Consider the following 15,395-nt stretch of genomic DNA (forward strand, 5'->3'; position numbering starts at 1 on the left):
TTATCGATAATTCACAAATAAATATTTTTTGTGTATTTTTTTTTCTTTCTTTTATATGAGTATAGTATAATGCGTCACATTTTGGAGTATGTTTATTACTACTAAGTACGTCTTTTTATATTATTATTATTAAATAAAAAACGGAATAGAATAGTATAAATCTATATTTACAAAATACAAACAGAAAATATGCATTATTTTAAATCTTGGAACTGCTGTAGGTTTGATGTATCGGTGGCCTTTGTTAGACCGCTTAGTACTGTTCGGCATCCAGTTAACTCGTCACGTTGCATTTATCCATTTCTCTTTTAAATTAGCCTCTTTGGGAAATCTATAAATAAATTAGACAAATGAAAGCTAAGGAAAAATAAAATAAAATTTAATATTTATAATGTTTGTCTTTTCTAAAGTATCGATACTGTCGATATGCACCACAAGCATCACTAAAGCGACATTCGTTTGTTTATTGCAATAATATTCCAGAAAGTCTTGTTTGCTGTTCAATCTATAATAGTACTAATTTCTTATGGATTAAGGTTCATTTTGACTAGATATTTGTATACAATTTTGACAAATTACGACAAGCGAAGTTATAACATAAAATATAATTAAAATAAATTAAAATAAGACTTACCGACGGTATGAAATGCCTTCATTGCTGATATTATTTCGTCTGCTATCATTTTTGCACTCTTTATAGCGAACAACACGTCCTAATTAATGAATAAATATGGAAAAAAGGTTTGACAGCTGACAACCGACTCGAATATTTTTCTGCGCACAACTGAGAGCAAGTTAGGTGATCTAAACTTATCATTGACACGTGGGCCACGCCCACATCACACTTCTATCTACTTTACTGTTCTGTGGATTAAGTTATATTTTATTCATAACATAAAAATACATAATGACGCCTTATTAGCTTTTGTAATATGAAATGCATAAAACATAATCGTTTTCTTACCATGTACAAGGGTGACCATAAAACTTTATTTTAATCCATGATCAAATATTAATTTTTCTACTCCACAAGAAATACTTATAAAAATATGTTGATTGGGACTCGTATTGAATTTTCTAAATGAGAAGCAAAAATAAACACGCATAATGTTTACAACATTTTTAGATAGACATATAACATGTCCCATGATCTACTGAATTTTGGTCAACATACAAGCTAGGTAAAGGCATTTAAAAAATATAAAAGTGACCTTATTCCAACACTTACTCTGTAAATCATGTAGATAATCATTATAAATTGTGTTATTATGCATATAAAGGTATTCTATAAATCTTACTAGTTCACATTACAACTTATAAACTGTAAGTCGTCCACATAAGGTATCTCCACCATATATACATAAAAAATAAGATTGAAGTATTGTATTCTTATTTAGTTTAAATACATTTTGTAAACTAAAATGACGAAGCTGGATCAACTCCCTAAAGATTTCATAGAAACATTCTCTCGACACGTTAAATATGTGAAATTTATTGGTATTGATATTTTTGATGAATCTCGGTCCCATTTTTTTAAAAGATTTAGAAAGTTAATTTTATTTTACATTATGCTCGTATCGACAGTCCTCGGTCAATATTTGTATATATTTTTGGCAAATACTAAAGGTGCAAGCTTTTTGGATATTATAAATGCAATACCTGGGACTTTGATGGCCTCTCAAGGTAGGATCAATAATGAATAAGGCTCTTATGTTAAATTTGTAGATAGTTAAAAGTTGCACTTAGTCAATCTTATAAAAACTAGCATCATACAATAAGCTTGGATTGTATTAATTCCACAATCTTTCAGATATTGTTAAAATGAGCATAATAGCAGCGAAGCGAAATGGCATACGAGAAATTATTTTGGAGATAGCTGAACTGTGGCCAACAGACAACGACGATGAGAAATTTAAAATTCTTGATATCTGGACCTCTCGTTTAAGGATTTTCCAACGATGTAAAGATAAAATAGCTGAATTATTCATAATCTATTTAATTTATTGAATCTTCCGTTACACAATAATATTAAGTACTTACAGTACATAATACTACATCTACCTACTATTAGCATGATATCTCTGACTTGTTTAGTACCTAGTTATCGTTGTTCTAGATTTGTAAAAATATTTTTAAGATATTTATCTAGTTATATTTATGTACGGTTTTATTGCAGTTTTCTACATATGTGGCTATATAGCATTATCATTTTATCTAATGGTACCTCTGTTTGAGACTATATACTCGTACACTGTAGAAGGGGAAATCATCTACCGCTTTCCATTGGATAGTTATTTCTTTTTCTTTTTGCCATCCTATTATGCGTATACTATTGCATATGTTTACATATCTATCGTGTGTAAGTATTTTATTCTAGTATCATCAAATCAATTTAATTTTCCATACTATGAATTAAATATAGAGCATTAGCATATTAAGCATAGAGTTCACCCTGAGTTCAATATTCAACTAAAGCTTAAGAAAATAATATTGTAACATTTTTTATTCTAATGTTGATAATAGTATACTTTGTTCATGTACATGTGTGTATACAGGACGTAGATGCAGTATCTACGTCCTAATAACAATATGAGTAGTTTCACAATTGTCTAGTTTCAGTCGTACCACAGCTCAGTCGTACCTACATACTTTACTTAGCTTACCCCTAGATGGCGTTGAAGGAAATAATAGAAGTATAAATACTTAATAAATATTTTTAACCCTGGATTTATCGTTGTAGGTGGAAGTGTACATATATGTATTTACATAGCTAGCGATTTTATTCTTACATCTCTTACATTCGATGTAAGTGGACTGTTAGCTGTACTGCAGAAGGATCTAGAAAATTTAAAGCCCCTTGATGGTGCACTATCGGATGATTGTTCTGATATTAAAGTCATTGTAAAGAGCCACCAAAAGTTACTTAGGTTTGTCATTTTAAGTCGTTTTAAATATTTCTATAAGTATAAGGTATCTGCATTTCATTCAGAATCAAACAAAGGAATCAAATGTTCTTTAAATATCTACCTGTATAGGTAGTTAAATCAGAATCGATATTTTTGTAATCGACATTTTTTTATACTTTGTAATGGAAAACGACAAATATACGTGTAGGTATACTATATTTCCATGCCTATATTGTTCAGCCAAAAGGCCTATCATAATAAATATTGCGATGAATAAGTTTTATATTTTTTTCAGAGTTGTTGAGAATATTAATAACATTTTTGGACCGTTATTATTCGCACAGGTTACTTTCTCGTCGATTATTATTTGCTGTTTTGGATTTCTTACTATAGTTGGTATTCCCGTATTTATAATATAATATTTTTTTATTGTATAAATCATAGATGATTAGTGATTACGTTATTCCTACTTTTAGGTTGGAAAAGACATGCTTAAAAGTCTGCTTGCAACATTTGGCATCATACTGGCTATGTTTAACTTTTGTTGGTCGGGACAATTGTTATCTGATGCTGTAAGAATTTTTTTTTTTTTATTGAATAAATATTTTCTAAATACTTATTACATATTAAAATTAAATAACTAAATTTTTAGAGTACTGATATAGCTGAAGCTGCATACAATAGTGTATGGTACAAGAGAAGCAATAAATTTCGGAAATTTATTCAGATTATCATAGCAAGGTTCGTGTTTTATACTTTAGTAGTGCAAAATTCTTCATAGTTTCATTTATAAATTAAAATTTCCCATATTTTATACAGAGCTCAAGAACCATGTATGTTATCTGCATTGGGTTTCTCTAATGTGACCCTAGCAACGCTATCGAAGGTAAATTGTAAATAAGTACCTTATTTCTGTTTAAGTTTAAAGTATACAGTAGTACATATCTAATTTAATTGATAGTTTAAAATGAAACAAGAATACTCTTTAATCTTTTCGCATATAACTAATTGCTTGAAACTATACAAACATTTTTCTTTCAGATTTTGAGCACCTCCTGGTCATATCTCTCGCTGTTGAATCAGATGTACAAGGATACTGATATGTCGGAAAATTAATATTACATTTCAAATATTAAGTGCACCTAAATAATAATCACCCAGTAGTGTTAGTTTATCGTCATAAAGAAATGCTTGTAGTATTTAGGTTTGAAAACTTTGTCAGCTTGGCATTCTTCTTGAGGAGGAAAATAAACAATAAAACAACCAAGATAGTTTGTAATAATTATTTTGTATTGTCAATTTATGTGTAATATTTCACAATTTTTGCAAATATCCTAGAATAATAGGTACAAACCGTTACAATGATGACTCGCATATTTATAAAATGTATCTACAATATAATCTCATTTGTTTTGAACTTACATATTTAAATATTTACAAAATATTAGATCTCATAAAATTGTATACAATGTAAAGTAGATTACATACAATGATATAAATACATAAAAAATAATTAACTACTGTATTTACAATTGATTAGGTCCGTTTCATTACGCCGTGATATTTTCATTCTTGCTGTGGGGTTACTCTTGGATATAACTGAAAAGAAACAAATTTTTATCATTAGCACTCAGTAGAAATGCGATATACTCTTTTTTGTTAAGGTTAAATTTTTATTTAATATCTAAGTATTGTTGAAGTGAAACTTCTTTATCGGGGTTGGAAAAAAATTTAGCGTAACATTTTTTCGTTACGCGTGACATTTTTCCGTTCCGCGCCATCTTGTTCTTACCTCTACCACGCGTGATTCGACGTATTTCTGTCAAGTTGCATATAGTAAATTATTTTTTTAAAAATAAGGTTATAAAGAAGTTTCACTTCTTACGTGTGTACACTTGTACACGCACAGATTTTTTATTCATGAATTGAATTCTATTTTGTATTATTTAATAAAATAATATGTCGTAGCTAACTAGCTCAAGGCCTAGGCCTAGGCCCTTTATCCCCCCCACACTCACCCCGAGCAAGTTGCGCGGCACGTAGCCCTCGGCGGCGTCGCTGCGGCACCACCACCACTCGCGCTCGCTGTCGTCGCCCTTGCGCACCACCTGCAGCCGCGCGCCCGAATCGAATGATAGCTCGTCGTTGCGCGCCGCCGTGTATGAGAACACAGCGTAGACTATGCCGCCGTTCATTATGCCCAGCTTCTCTTGGACGCCTGAAATTTGAAAAAAAAAAACAGTTTTATAGAGTAGAAAGAACGAAACTGAATTTGAGAAGGACAGTAACTGTATCACGCGAGAATAGTTGAACGTATTTTCGACTGCGAAAGGGCCAAAATAAAACAACGCTATGCAGAGAGTATAGTGCACGCGATTGAAGTCGCTAGCGAATAACCAATTCTTTTTCACGCTACGTTTTTTCCATAACTGATAAGTATAATAAACACACAGGCGGATAGATTACAGGATTTTTGATCAACGGTACAAGCGTATTATTAAAAAATAACAAAGTAAAAATTGAGAGTTTTATTTATTACTTTTTAAGCCATGCAAACTTTTTAACATATAAATAATGAATTGTTATTGTAGAAACTGACTTATAGATTACTTACTGTAAAGATATTCAGAGCAGCCATCAAAACCCTCTTCATCTTCTTCACATTTCTCGGCTGCTGTCTCGTGATCCGATAGAGTTGTTGCAAATATACAAGCACCTAGAAAAACAAATAAATAATATAATGTATAATTCGCTAATATATAATTCGCACCAATCATTAATTTTCATTCTAGTGTAATTGCAGACGTATTATACAATAAAGTAATAAATAACTTACCATTATCAACAAGGAATCGAACCATTGGCAGATTGTTGCAAGAGGCAGCACAATGTAATGGCGTCCAACCATCAGAGTCTTGTGCATTCACATCGCAACCTAATTCTACCAAAAACCTGCAAATTTGGATAACATTTAAAGTTTGTATACAAGCGTAAACATTATTTTTGCAGCAAATAATTTGTCTATGTTCAAATACTTACTTGACTATTTCAAAATGCCCCGCGCAGATGGCGTTATGTAAAGCTGTTATACCCTCGTCATTTGCAGCGCTCGCATTTTGCACCTGTAGACAAAATAACTGATTAATTTTGAAACCTTAACATCGAATTTTATTTTATTTTTAACTAGCTTTCCGCCCGCGGCTTCGCCCGGTTTGTCTAAAACCTAATAAATGATATACCTTCCTCTTGAATCACTCTATCTATTACAAAAAACCGCATTAAATTCCGTTGCGTAGTTTTAAAGATTTAAGCATACAATAGGGACAGAAAAGCGACTTTGTTTTATACTATGTATTAATTCATATGGAATTGTGTAACAACTCATAAACATTAAAATATGCCGGGAGAACTTACAAAATTACATTCAAAAGTACTTCAAAAATGATTTATCTGTATTTACCTGTGTCGCTGTCTTCTTCACAAGTTCAAGCTCTCCCTCAAGACTAGCATCTAACAGTAAAGCAAGAGGGTCGAAGCTCACTCGCCTCGCTAGTGGAGCCTTCCCTCCTTGCTTCAAATTACCCTTCTTTGACCGCCTCAGCACATTCTCAGATCTCTGAGAATCCTGACCGTTCAAATCGACCGAGCTGATTTGCTCAGTTATATCGGACACGACGTCTTTACTATCTTCTTGCTTATCACTAAGGTTTGATATGTTGTTGTTCAATGATCTGTCAACTTCGTCCTTTTGTTTTAATCTCTCTTTTCCATTTTGCATATCGTGGGAGTCTAGTGCCATGTGATCCATTTCAGGGAATAAGAAAGCTGGTGGCATTTCAATCCTTCTATTTATGCTAACACTGATCCCGTTCTTGGCATTATTGTGGTTTCTTAATTTAGGTTGTTCGCTAAGGGGTGGTTTTCGTATGGTTAATGGACGAGCTTTTATGATCATTTCGTTTCCGCTACTACCGTTACTATTTTCTCTTTGAGTTTGAGATTCGCTGTCATTAGATGAGTCTGGAATCGTCGGTGGGTTTGCGTCATTTGACTGATAGCCTATATCGTTGTTGGCTAACTGCCGTGGAGGAGTCTAAAAATTATAATGGGACCATTAGTTTGATAATTTACAGAATTTATTACATTAGTTATGTATTATAGAATCAGTTAATATGGCGATAGCAGGATCGACTAATAATTTAACTAAAAGTGATAAATAAATGAAAAAAAAACATGATTTTCTTCTAGCGAACGTACCTTAATGCTAGGCTTGGGAGGTAGCGCTGGTTTAGGAGATTTGTCAGTGCCGCTAACATCGGGGGTCGAGAGCGGAGTGCTGGCGCTTTGCGGAGGAGACAAAAGGATGCTTTGTGACGATGCGTTCTGGCCATTGTAGTTAGAGCTCCCCGTGCTACTCGATAGTCCTGATGCGGTGTTTCTTATGATCTGGTTTTGGGAATTTACCATGTTACTAGCTACGTGATTCGGAGGTACGGATAGGCTTTGAGTCTGAACGGTTTGTGGTTGAACTGGTTGGATTTTTGTTGAGGATGTCTGGTATATGGGTGATGGTTTGCCGCTCGAGACCTGAACCGATGTAGGGGCTACACTCGATACGGGTTTCTGTAATGAATGATGGTGATGATATTTACAAATGTGAGTGTGTGATCAAGCAATGGTACGATGGTATAAGCGTGATATAAAATGTTAACTATTTGATTGCGTGTTTTGGGGTGAATAAATCTACTTTATCGATAATACCTGATATGGATCGCAAAATAGCATCAATTTATAAGTCAAATCTTACCCCGAATCCTATAGAACTGCTGGCAGAGGTTGTGCTGGACAACAGGCTAGGCGAGTTTCCTTTTAAAATATTACCCTGATTCTTTCCATTACTTCTCGAGTCATTCTGACTGTTGCTTTGACTTAACCTAGAATTCTGAGGATATGCATGATTCTCTTTTCCTTCTTGATTACATCTACTAGAAGAATCCGATTTTTGTAATTGATATGCATGTTCTTGATATGCTGCTTCTTGACTCAAAGGCGTTGCCAAACTTTTGTTTACGACTGATAGCGGCGTAGAATGCACCGTCATATGATTTATATTAGCTGCATTTTGTTGGTTTTGGTTCTTATCCACTTCATTGATTTTACCGTTTACCTCTTGTTTCACTTTACCATTCGTGTTTGGAGGGAACTTAGTATTATATGGCAATGTTTGATATTTCGGATCAGATTTGCTGGCCGCAAACTCTGGTGGAAATTCTTGCTCATTTATTTTAGGTTCCTTTCCAGTATTATTTGAACTATTGGTGTTGTTTGTAGGATATTGTTGTTTGGGATATTCCGGGTACTTATTGACGTGTTCGAAAATATTTTTACCGTCGTACGCGTTTGTGATACCCTGTTGAACGTGATTAAATGCATTCATGTCGTGTTTGTTGGGATATTGGCCTGGGTATTGGTTATCTTGCCCGGGGTGTTGTATGTGAGGATAGTTTCCGTTGTATAGAGGATTCATCATTTGCTTCTGCTGAAGGTAATGAGCCTCCTGCTGTGTTAGATGTGTTTGCATGTTATCACTTTGAGTTAGTTGTTTTAATGGCACGTTGTTTTGTTTCATAGCCTGGAAAGAAATTGTGTAAAATTCAATTAAATCTCAATTTATTGCATTAATGGTTTTCAAGCTTATTAAATGTTTAATAATTCCTTGAGCTATGAAAATTGATTGCGATCAAAGGATCGATTTTGTCCATCATGCTAAATTGTCCTGAGTATTAAATATGCATGAGCATTAGTATATTAATTATCTGTGTCTTAGACACTGATTCAATATCAATATCTATTCCAATAACCAAAATTGCAATAAAAATAATCTCGAAACATACCTGGAAGTTATTATTATGTAAGCTCTGAGCATGTGGTATGTGATTGTATGGCTCCACGGCGGCCACGTTGCCTCTCGCCTGCTGGTTCTTTGGTTGACTGTTCATCTGATTGTTGCCGGCTGGATAGTTGGGAAGTTGCTGCATCGGCGTTGTGTTGTTCGTTCTGAAATTAATAATTGTTGATTTAAATTAATCCTATCATAGAAGAGTCATATCATTATTATGTTCAAGCTCACAAAAGGTAAATCAATAGCGAATAATTTTTAAGGCCTCGTTTTCAATTTTCGTATAAATAAATATGAAACTAGGGCGGCAAAATAGCTATTGAATCTGCTGTGGTCTTCTTTTTTTGATATAAGATAAATAACTTGTAATGCTATTATTGCTAATAGTCTTCTTTGACACGAAGAAAAATTGGCGACAAAGATAAACGAACATAAACTAACTGCAGTTCTGTTAACTGGATAAACAATACAAACTTTGTACTACAAAGTTGAAGCTTTCTTCAAGTTTCTGTTGAGTTAGTGAAGAGCCTTAATGTTTGTTCTTCAAGGGATTTTAATTTAGTTTGTACAACCTTGCTGTGCAAATGCACTATGGCTTAAGAACTAGTCTACGACCTAAATCCTTCATTATTAAAATTTGTCATCTGGATATATAAAACTTTAAAAGTAGGTACATATAATTAAGCCCTCTGCTCTTTAACATTTTATACATTTGAAATCTATGAAAAGAGAAAAAAAACTTGTTATTTTATTTTTATAAAATAAGTATTATGCGAAAATCCAAAATGTTAAAATCAATATTTTTTTTTTGTAAATTTCCATTCCTTTTATTTCTATTATTCTTCTATTATTATATTTCGTTTCATAAAGCACATACATTAAAGACAAAATTAAAATGGATACGAAACTATTTTCTACGTTCACCTATAGGTTATAAGTATTCAAGTATTATCTCGATCACATAAATCATTCAGCGGTACTCATCGCAAACCACATAATCGACAAAGTTTCAAGTAATCACTAAACTCGCTGAGAGCATATAGGTATACCTATATAAAAGTATATATACCTACCTACAGCTGTATGTGTGCCTAATGGTGCGGCTTTTAGCATTATAAATTAATGAATTATCTATTGTTACCATATTGTTTTTGTGCATTTCAAATAGGTTTGCAATTATGTCAGTTATTCAGAAGATAAAGTCACTTTAATTAGTCTTAATTTCTAAAAAATGTATGATTTTGGGAAAGAGAACTGCAAACAAAACGAAGCATAATTTTTCGTTAAACCTAACTTAAAATGAGGTACCGACTTTTGAGCTTAAACTTAAGAACATTGACCGTTCATCTGCTTACGGATTACGGTCATCTGGATTTTGTGAGATTTCGTATGTCTGGAACTCATTCGTCTGGATTGTAAAACGTCGTACAAATGAAGAAATGGGCAAATGAAATTCGGAGTTGCGATTATATGGCAAACAAAACTTCGAAATTTTAAAATTCGGGGTTATGAAAAAATGTCCAATCGTTTTCGGGATTATGATATTCGGAATATTGAAATTCGAGATTAAGATAGGTCGCTGGTCACACGTACCTCTGCGGCTGGCGGTGCGCAGCTGCGAGCTGGCGGTTGAGAGCGCGCTTCCGCAGCAGCCGCGCTTGCAGCTCGGACACGCGGCGGTCGATGCTCCTCATCTCCTCCTGCCGCGCGCCCAGCGCCGCCCGCTGCGCCGACAGCCGCCCGTTCTGCTGCTCGTTCAGCTTGTTTCGGTACTGGAATCGTATATATATAATATAATATATATATAAATCTCGATTCACAATGTTTGTCCTCAATGGATTCCTAAACCACTTAACCGATTATAATAAAATTCGCACACCATGTGCAGTTCGATCCAACTTGAGAGATATGATAGTTTAAACATGTAGGTACCACGGGCGAAGCCGGGGCGGACCACTAGATAGTAATTACTAAATTACTACCTATATCTTAATACTATTATAAAGGCGAAAGTTTGTAAGGATGTATGGATGTAAGGATGTATGGATGTATGGATGTGTGGATGTTTGATACTCTTTCACGTAAAAACTACTGAACCGATTACAATGAAATTTAGCACACATATAGAGGGTAACTTGGATTAACACATAGGATAGGTTTTATCCCGGAAATCCCACGGGAACGGGAACTATGCGGGTTTTCCTTTGCAAACGCGGGCGAAGCCGCGGGTGGAAATCTAGTCTTCTTTAAATATTTGATTTAATCAATTTAAAAAGTAGGTATAATTTGTCCATCTATTATAAATGAATATAGTTAAAGAGCAGATAGAAATTCATACATATTGGATTTGATCAACGTAATTAAGAAAGACGCGTGAAGATATAGTATAATAGGATCAAGAAACTATTGACGACTAAAGGTCGACTGGGAAAGTTGAGGAAAAGAAAACGGCTATCACGATTCACGCATCGCATATTTAACATTTTTTTCTTTTTAAATTTGAGAAACTACAATTATTGACACTTACCTATCAACCTTTGCATTTAAGCCTATACTTTACTGTTGTACTCCTTTTATTTACTGTTGTACTACTTTTAATCAAAATTATAAGAAGCATACATTTTACAATATCAATATCTAAAGCCATGTAACATTATATATTTATAAACAAATTTGTAATGCGAGGGCTGCTGTCTGACACGCGGTCTCGCGAGTAAAATATTTCTAGACACATCTTTTTACTTAATATCCCTGGAGACAGCACGTAGATACCTACCAACATAATATCAGTAAATAGAAAACACCTAATATAGCTAGGTACATAATATTTTATTTCACCCGCGAATGACTATATTTCCAATAGAACACGCCTAATGCAATAACCAATATTTATGACCGAAAACAATCCATTTACCCGTAACAAAATATACTTCATTTTTATCGAAAATCCATTAATTTTCGATTTATCTGACCACCAATCCACTCTTGGGCCATATCAGTTCCATTTCAATGAGTTTTTCCATGTCAATGAATTGTTCAACATGTACGCGAACTCACATTACTTTAGGTACCTACCTACTTCAGATTATTAAAAAAAATACTAATGTGCATACATTTATGTAGATCATTTTAAATTTTTTGTTAGTTTGTAAGTTGAAGTCAATTTGTAGATAAGTGATTTTTTTATAATTTAGATTTACAATTTTAATTGTTTTCCAATTTTAATTTTCATGGCATAATACCTAGGTACTAGTTTTACTAATCAAAACTTTGAATAAATTATTCTTGCACTCGCGAGCTCTCAATAAAATCATTCATTTTCCTCATCTTATTTACCAGACGGCACAAAATAAACAATACCCGAAATTTACCTTGCAAATCATCAACGCACTAACTACAAAAACACAAAACCTTCACTCTATCCACTTTGTGTGTATGTCCTATTCACAAATCAATCTTAATTTTCGATATAAATCACATGAGGTCACACCACACACGAATGCAAGACTGGATTGTCAAATCAACATTGGCACTTGGCTTAGGGAATGTCCCGTGACGCGTCTCAAGACCGACGGATTTAGCACACGGTTAGCTGTAGTAGATGTTACTTGACGTACGTTCAAGTTCACTTTATTGTGTGAATATATTGAATAAAAAGAATAAGACATTTAATGTAATGCATTTTTTATAGTAGATAGGTACCCAAACGTTCCTGACTATAACGTAAACATTTAAAATGTGAAAACTAATACTAACCTAATACTAATACTTGCGAATAAAAAACAAAAGTAATAAAGAGAAACAAAACTTAAGTAATTTTATGTTATAATTGAAACAAGAATTAAATTGATTTCAACGTTATCACGCAAAAGTTAAAATAGGTATTATTTTTCTATCCATTTAACAACAGCAACATGTGAACGGGTTATCAGATTACTATGAAACTTATAAATTATTTACATATTATTCAAATATAAATTAATTAATAGCATTGCATTCATTTGACCCGAAGTTAAAACGGTTGTTCCAAGCCAACAGATGATTGCCATTTAGGGGATGAGTAAAATTTCGTTTACGAGGAATTAAGGAAATGGGGTATTAAAGTCTTTTACGGCACCTAATTTAGTGAAGATAATCGTAACTTGTTGTAAATTGAAATATTTATGTTTATTACGCATTTTATTTCGACTTATTGAAGTCAAATAATTACTGTCTGTATTACTTAGATACTTTCAGTATGTAGTGTTTTAAACATAACACTCCAACTTTTAACAAATCATCTCCATCACTAAGAATACTTTGATACGCTTATAAATATCGATTTAAACTAGATAATTGGATATTTTTCGATACCATTCAACCTTCGGATACAAACTCGAGATTTACTCAGAATTCTGTAATGAAGCAATAAATAAGTCCAGTAGATTGAAGGAACTACGACGCATTTTATTCCCTTCGCATTTCCTAGAAGACTAACTTGGATTTATTGTTTTTAGTAATAGCTTTCAGTGTTACAATCGTACTACAATGTATGTACTGTACATTCTCCAACCTTTAAGGAATTAACTATTTATTTGTTTTTCATGTTTGCTTTTGGAACGAAGTTCCGTATAACGCGTTGCAAAAGTGGACTAGACGGAATTAAGACCAAAGGTTCATGGGCGTAGCCACGGTGGGGCAGGGTGGGGCGCTTGCCCCACCCTGGCTCTGACCTGGAAGGTACCTAACCAAATCTTAAAAACTTAATTATCTAGGTACCGACTACAAAACTTAATATCCGTTAAAATATTCTCACTTGAAAGTTGTCAGTCGACACAAAAATATTAAACCACCTTTGGTGACAGAAAAAGTAGTGTAGTACTGTTACCCCATTAAATAAAGCTGTTTTTATTTAGCCAAATTCGCACTAAATTTCCCATCCAATTTCACTTTTGTTTTAGGCTAAGGGTCACTTACTGACCATAAAAGCACAAAAAGCTGACAGATCCAGGTGGAGCTTCGCTCGCAATCTTAAATAAAAGTTTTTGGCCGATATCTCGGAAACTATCCACTTTAAGGCAAAAAATTTGGATTTTTTTGAAAATTTTACATCTTTTATCTTTTACGTTGTAAACTTTTTTGTAAAACTTTCCGTTTACGATTTATGGCCTATTTAATGAGCCGGTTAATCGTTTCTGGCAAGTAACTCTTTAAATATTGGATTAATCAGTGAAATGCATACATCCATTTTTTAAGATTACTTTATTTGAAACTTTTTTTCAAATGCTTTTTGAGTTATTTAACGTTTAATGTTGGATTACCAGGCAAAAAATAGAAAATTTCAAGGTATGTAGGTATGTTTCGTATATGTATAATGTATATGTATTTCGTACAACTAAATAATATTGAGTAGTTATTTTATATTCGGATGCAAGAATAAAGTAAAAGGAAATGAAAGGAAAATATTTTAAAAAATGCATGCAAAAAACTTTCTATAAGTAAAAAAATCAAAAATTTTGCCGTCAAAAAAAAACGGCGAAAATCCACTTGCATTGGAAATTTCTTCTTCGTTTTCATTACATCCGTAAAAAACTTTTGGCCTGCCACATCACCCGCCGAGCGGCGGCATTTCTACATTGAACGTACAACAACTCAAAAAATATGGGCACTAGAAAAAATTTCAAACAAAAGTTGTAGAGAATAAAGTTATCTATAAACTACGTACATGCATTTTATTGATTAATCCAATAATTTACGATTTATTAGCCAAAAACGATAAACCGTTTCATTAAATAGTCCATAAACCGTAAGCAGTAAGTTTTACAAAAAAAATTACAGAATATAAAAGATGCGAAATTTGACTTTCTACAAAAAAGTCGATGTAACTTTTGCCCTAAAGTGGATAGTTTTCGAGATATCGGTCAAAAACTATAAGATTGCGAGCAAAGCTCCTCCTGGATCTATTAGCATTTTGTGTTTTTATGGCCAATAAGTGACCCTTAACCTAAAAAAAATGAAATTGAATCGGAAGGCGAGATTATATTATGCTTTATTTACTGAGTTATGTCTACCATTTATTTGAAACTTAGAGAGAAACAAATCATATTATTGTATTAGAAAGATAAACTATATAATATAGGGATGAAATTTGCAAATTATCGCAAATTTCGACATTCGCAAGGGAATCAAAACCTACATTGTACTTCCCGTGAACACAAAGTCTTGAAATTTGGTTAAAAGCAAGGAAATATAGTCATACTATATATATTTCCATGGTTAAAAGCAATGTCTTATAGCACAGATAAAGGAAAAATTGCTAAAACATACATTTTAGAGTTACAACATAATAAAAAGTAGGTTTGTTCGGAGCCCTCGGTGCGCGACTCCGACTCGCACTTGGCCGGATTTTTTTTTGCCCCACCCTGTGCCCATGGCTAGCTACGCCCATGCAAAGGTTGTAACGACACTTTTTGCGTTGGGCATGCGTGATTATCTGTCTCTCTCTCTCATAGAAAGCAAGTCAATTATTTTAGTAACTTCGTTCCAACTGTACTATGTCCCTTGATACATCTGTATTTCTTTTTTCTTTTTTTTTGTAAATGAGGATTATC

General features: G+C 33.3%; 2 protein-coding genes and 1 long non-coding RNA gene across 7 annotated transcripts in view; 1 reads left to right on the forward strand and 2 right to left on the reverse strand.

Moving 5' to 3' along the window:
• Window positions 1-146: 146 nt before the first annotated feature.
• On the reverse strand, window positions 147-887 carry LOC149487125 (uncharacterized). Its single transcript, XR_016315877.1, has 2 exons — window positions 635-887; window positions 147-331 (listed from the first exon to the last, which is right to left on the reverse strand). It is a non-coding gene; the product is annotated as an uncharacterized LOC149487125 (long non-coding RNA).
• Window positions 888-1,421: 534 nt separating this feature from the next.
• Window positions 1,422-4,161, forward strand: LOC149487126 (putative odorant receptor 85d). The gene is made up of 8 exons (XM_089697309.1): window positions 1,422-1,683; window positions 1,811-1,960; window positions 2,741-2,927; window positions 3,202-3,310; window positions 3,383-3,478; window positions 3,559-3,647; window positions 3,726-3,792; window positions 3,948-4,161. The coding sequence occupies exons 1-8, from the start codon at window positions 1,422-1,424 to the stop codon at window positions 4,020-4,022; spliced, it is 1,035 nt and encodes a 344-aa protein (XP_089553435.1). The 3' UTR covers window positions 4,023-4,161.
• A 17-nt stretch (window positions 4,162-4,178) lies between these two features.
• Window positions 4,179-15,395, reverse strand: part of ASPP (Ankyrin-repeat, SH3-domain, and Proline-rich-region containing Protein) — a 215,893-nt gene continuing 204,676 nt past the window's right edge. For 3 of the 5 annotated variants that reach the window (XM_089697393.1, XM_089697396.1, XM_089697395.1), the window contains 10 exons: window positions 10,399-10,577; window positions 8,801-8,963; window positions 7,714-8,538; window positions 7,164-7,529; window positions 6,367-6,999; window positions 5,946-6,028; window positions 5,743-5,858; window positions 5,521-5,622; window positions 4,925-5,124; window positions 4,180-4,505 (listed from right to left, as the gene is read on the reverse strand). In XM_089697393.1, the coding sequence (XP_089553519.1) occupies window positions 4,473-4,505; window positions 4,925-5,124; window positions 5,521-5,622; window positions 5,743-5,858; window positions 5,946-6,028; window positions 6,367-6,999; window positions 7,164-7,529; window positions 7,714-8,538; window positions 8,801-8,963; window positions 10,399-10,577 (2,700 nt within the window). In that variant the 3' untranslated portion in view covers window positions 4,180-4,472. Of the gene's footprint in view, window positions 4,506-4,924; window positions 5,125-5,520; window positions 5,623-5,742; window positions 5,859-5,945; window positions 6,029-6,366; window positions 7,000-7,163; window positions 7,530-7,713; window positions 8,539-8,800; window positions 8,964-10,398; window positions 10,578-15,395 lie in introns of all 5 variants that reach the window. The other 2 variants (XM_089697392.1, XM_089697394.1) reach the window with 2 other exon arrangements.

This window comes from Colias philodice, chromosome 7, assembly GCF_061535455.1.
Source record: "Colias philodice isolate Cphi_HAF_F1 chromosome 7, ilColPhil1 Martin Lab GWU primary, whole genome shotgun sequence".
NCBI lineage: Eukaryota > Metazoa > Arthropoda > Insecta > Lepidoptera > Pieridae > Colias > Colias philodice.